Below are 5,078 nucleotides of genomic sequence, written 5' to 3' on the forward strand. Positions count from 1 at the left end.
ATTTTAGGTAGGGATGATTTTAAGAAAATTTTAATTGACACACAGCTTCGAATATTTGGCTTTTAATTTGGTTTTATGGGGGTTTTTTGTTCTTTGATGTATTTTGTTTGTCTGTTTTAATATGCTGTGCACCGCCCTGAGTCCTACGGGAGAAGGGCGGTATATAAATTAAATTATTAAATTAAATTATTAAATTAAAGCAGTGGTTCTCAACCTGTGGGTCGGGACCCCATTTGGGGTCAATCGACCATTTCATGGGGGTCGCCAAGCAAGGCTGTCCGCCATTTTTTTTGTCCGCCATTTTTTTCCCCTTTTCCGGCGGGTGCCTTACCTCCCTTGGGCTGGGCCAGCTGGTGGTCGGCCTGCTCCGTCTCTGCCGCTTGCCAGATACGCCTCGGCCGGCGCAGGGAGCGGAATCACGCATGCGCTGCGCTCCCGGGCAGGGAAAGTCCTCGACTTACGACTGATTGGGTAGTCCTCTACTTACGACCAGTTTAGTCCTCGACTTATGACCGGTTTAGACCTCGACTTATGACCGGTTGGGGTCACGGCATTAAAAAGGTTGAGAACCACTGAATTAAAGGGTGAAAGAGGGCTATTAGCATTCACTTCTGCTTCATATTAAGAACAGAACAGAATAACTGAGTTGGAAGGGACCTTGGAGGTCTTCTAGTCCAACCTCCTCCTTAAGCAGGAGACCCTATACCGTTTCAGAGAAGTGGCTGTCCAGTCCCTTCTTAAAAGCTCCAGTGATGGAGCACCCACAACTTCTGAAGGCAAACCTTCTCCACTGACTAATTGTTCTCACTGAAAGGAATTTTTTCCTTAGTTCTAGGTTGCTTCTTTCCTTGATTAATTTCCATCCTTCATTAGTTTCCACGAATTATATAAAGCAGGGATTATGTTCATGTATTTATGACATTAATCTGGCATTGCTGATTTTTATTACATATTCACTGTACCCCACTGTGTATTTTGCCTTCTGTTGCTCTGTTATGAGATGTACATTTCCTAAAGTGGTATGTGCTCTCTGTGATACAGGTTTCCTTGAAAAGAAGTAATCACCATTTCTGTGGAGGAACCCTTGTTTCCACTCAGTGGGTAATCACAGCAGCTCACTGTGTTGTAAGCAGGTACAAGCAGGCAATTCACTGGAAGGGCTATGATTTCAGATTACCATTGTGTTTTATAAATCATTTTCACAGACTTTTGATATGCTTTCTCTAGAAATGTAGCTTAATAAATGACCAGAGACATCAAATATTTAAGCACATATGTCCAGGTGATTTCACAATGTAATAGGCAACACATACACACAAACACACATACACACACACACACACACACATCCTAGTGTACAGGAAGATTCTAGCAGGTGCTGGGGGTATTTTATGGTTTTTAATGAGTTAAGACAGTGCTACAGAACTGTGCTTCAGTTTTATGATAATGTCAGGTGGTTATTACTTTGTGTATTATATTTAATGAATCTCAATATATTTAATTGTAAGTCACACAGAGTTGTTTTGCAGAGTGAGATATGTAGCATATAAATTTAATAAATAAATATTACTGTATTTTACTGTGGGGTTTTTTTCTTGTGCACTACCGAAAGTCAGATTTTAGCCACAGGATGGATGGATGGACGGACGGATTGACGGACAGACAGACAGACAGACAGACAGACAGACAGACAGACAGACAGACAGACAGACAGACAGACAGACAGACAGACAGACTCTCTGTCTAAAATAGTTATTTAGTTCTGAAAAATCCACATTCAGTTTTTCCCAGTTATATCTCTCCACTGTTCTGTAGATCACTGCTCCGTTTGCTGACTGTCACTGCTGGAGAACATGATTTGAGTCTGAAAGATGAGGAAGAGCAGACCCTCTATGTAAAAGACATAATTAAGCATCCCAACTTTAATAGGAAGAAACCAATGGATTTTGATATTGCTCTTCTAAAAATGGATGGTCATTTCAAATATGGTAATATGCTAGCTTAAGATGGTACAAACATCCACATATATGTGCATGTGCATGTATACATATCTGAGCCATCATATTAAAAATGTGGTACTCAAAGGAAAACAATTTACTGTACAATCTAATACTTCTCTGTATAGAAAGTCTAGGCATATGGTAGGTTGTGCCATCAATCGGTGCTTTTACATAGCTTGATGCCCAAGAAGTCTCATAACTAAGTTCCACCAGCATAGTATGTACATTCTTTTTCTTACTCTGCCTTTACCACCCACAGTGCAGGTATGACTAGAGCACTATGTTAATTGCTTTCTGGACAAGGAAACATGTGGGTGATTTAGAGGCAAAAGGTTAAGTGTAGGTAATGAGAACACGCATCCTGAGGGCAAAGTAAGACTCTAGTTATACATCCGAAGACTTGTGCCTGGCTTGTTTATCATTAGATGATCATACAAAACCAGGTACTTTTACACAACTCCAACTGTGGATGGAAAGAAGACAACAAATTTAAAACTTTGGGTGTGACAGGTGGGAAACATAGAGATATTTAATATTGGATTTTATTTTGATGCCCACTTTGGAACAGAATCGTATTTCCATTTCATAGTGTTAAATTTGATTTTATATTTTTGTAAATTATGCTTTAACTTTTGTAGAAATCACTTTCTATATTGGGCCTCTTGATACCTGTCAAGATGTATGAAATTGTCTTTGAGACATGAGCCGTATTAACATTCTTTCAAATGTGTAATCAGAACTTTGATCTGTTTCAATGTTAGGTGCAGCAGTATGGCCAGTCTGTCTTCCTGGCCCACGTGAAAAATTTGATCCAGGATATATATGTGTCACTTGTGGTTGGGGTCGTTTAAGAGAAAGTAAGGAAATGATATGATATTTGAAAGTGTTTCATGCTTCAAAAGGAATTATTATTAAATGTACGTTTATGCATGTATGCTATCAGCTCTCTCTCTCTCTCTCTCTCTCTCTCTCTCTCTCTCTCTCTCTCTCTCTCTCTCTCTCTCTCTCTCTCTCTCTCTCTCTCTCTCTCCATCCCTCCCCCCCCATAGGAAGTCAAGGTGGGAGGCAAAGAATGAAAATGAATAATATTGAAATGAAAGTGGGTAGGAAATGATAATAAATGCAGTTAAGAAGTTTTGGGAAAGTGTGTGTTTTCTCTCTATGCTCAATTTATTTTCTATCCCCAAATAAATTCAGCTTTGGTTCTAGTGCATGTTACTAAGGCTAAATTTCCATGAATATAAGCTAATATTAGATATTGTGGTAAAGAGATATTCAGAGGCATCTGCATATTACTCTGCTGCTTAATTTATGAAAATGATGGCATAATAGTGTGGATCCCTGGATGTTCATTGATGTCATATATTTCAACATTCAGTTCTGTTTCATCTAGGGCTGGAAATCCAGCCTTCAATGGTGATCACATTTAACAAATAATTGGAAAAGTGTTGGCTCCACATTGTAGTTTTTCATCATTTCAACTCAGGATGTTTGAATGTTTTGTGGCACAATGCACATAAGTACACTCAGGGATAGTGATCCAGTTCCTGGAAGCTCCAGTTTAAAAAAGGATCAGGCAGTAAAGAAAGATTTTTGCCTGAGATCCTTGACCCCTGTTTCCAGCTAGAAAATGGAACAGAATAGAATAGAATAGAATAGAATAGAATAGAATAGAATAGAATAGAATAGAATAGAACTGGAAGGGACCTTGGAGGTCTTCTAGTCCAGCCCCCTGCTCAAGCAGGAGAACCTATACCATCTCATACAGGTGAATGATTCTGAGCCTGATGGATGGACAATGTAACAGAGCAACTTCCTGAGTTTTGTTTGATTTTCAGATGGGATCCTTCCTGACATTTTGCATGAAGTCAGATTGCCCATCTTAGACCAGACTCAGTGTTCTGGAATCTTGTCAGCTCTAAGGAGGCCTATTCGAAGCCACACTATAATGTGTGCTGGATTTCCAGATGGAGGAAAAGATGCTTGCCAGGTTGGTAGATTATACCAATATATTTATTAAGGAGAATACGGTGGTGGTGGTGGTGGTGGTGATGGTGATGATGATGATGATGTTGATGATGATACACAATAGGGCAGTAAAATATTATAATAGTTTTAGGTCATTTTTTGTGATGTTTATAAAAATTCCAAAGAGAACTTTTAGGAGGAAAAGCTGTGGCTCAGTAACAAAAGATTTCAGGTTAATTCCCAGATGGAAATTCAGAACAAGGCTCTTTGAGTAGTCACTGAGAACTCTTGCTTCTGAATATGTAGAATCAGCCCTGAGCTAGAAAAATCAGATACCTGGCTTGGCAGAATGTAGCTTTTATTAGGGCATTAAAAATTTGGTAAGAAATGTGAATAAAAATTATCTTTTTTTAGTCTTTGCAAGCGGACAGCCGTTCTAGTCTGTTGTAGTAGAAATGATAATGAAGCTTCAACGGCTCAGTTATTTTCAGTTTCATAGGGTGATAATTTCTTGATTGTAGCTATTGTAGCCAGTCATTTTCTGTCTTTCTGCCTTCTGGGAACAGTGAGAACTACTGAGTAATACTTGTACATCTGCTATGAAAGCCCAAAACAAGATAAAATATTTGGGGAAGTAATTTAAGACGCTCCACTTTTATTCAGAGATCATCATTTATACTCATAATAGTAAGCTTGCCAGCCTATTTAAGACAATAACATTATAGCAGATCTAGAATTTATAGGGTGAAGAGTGTCCAAAACAAATGTAAATTACAGATTCAAACTACTGAAACTCAGATTTCCATAGACCAGTGGTGGTGAACCTATGGCACGCGTGCCAGAGGCGGCACTCGGAGCCCTCTCTGTGGGCACATGTGCTGTTGGCCCAGCCTTGCCTCCCCCTGCAACCCGCTCCTCACCAGCAGTCTCCCTGGAGGAGAGTCACCCCCGAGCCTGGCCCACACAGAGCTGCACAGCCAAGGACATGGCAGCCAGCAGCGTAGACAAGACTCTGTACGCCCCATTGTGTACAGTTGATGCTGTGGGGTGCAGGCAGAGGGCGTGGCCACCATGGCGCTGCTGGGCTGCCTGGGTGATCTGCGATGGGCC

At 40.3% G+C, this 5,078-nt stretch overlaps 1 protein-coding gene across 1 annotated transcript in view; it reads left to right on the forward strand.

The window, feature by feature from the left end:
• LOC107291095 (ovochymase-2-like) overlaps positions 1-5,078 on the forward strand; it is a 31,073-nt gene that overhangs the window by 3,257 nt on the left and 22,738 nt on the right. The window contains 4 exon segments of the mRNA XM_029284873.1: positions 1,042-1,133; positions 1,816-1,988; positions 2,762-2,872; positions 3,827-3,990. Coding sequence (XP_029140706.1) covers positions 1,042-1,133; positions 1,816-1,988; positions 2,762-2,872; positions 3,827-3,990 — 540 coding nt within the window.

This window comes from Protobothrops mucrosquamatus, unplaced genomic scaffold (genome assembly GCF_001527695.2).
Source record: "Protobothrops mucrosquamatus isolate PMUCROS unplaced genomic scaffold, P.Mucros_1.0 scaffold1047, whole genome shotgun sequence".
Taxonomy (NCBI): domain Eukaryota; kingdom Metazoa; phylum Chordata; class Lepidosauria; order Squamata; family Viperidae; genus Protobothrops; species Protobothrops mucrosquamatus.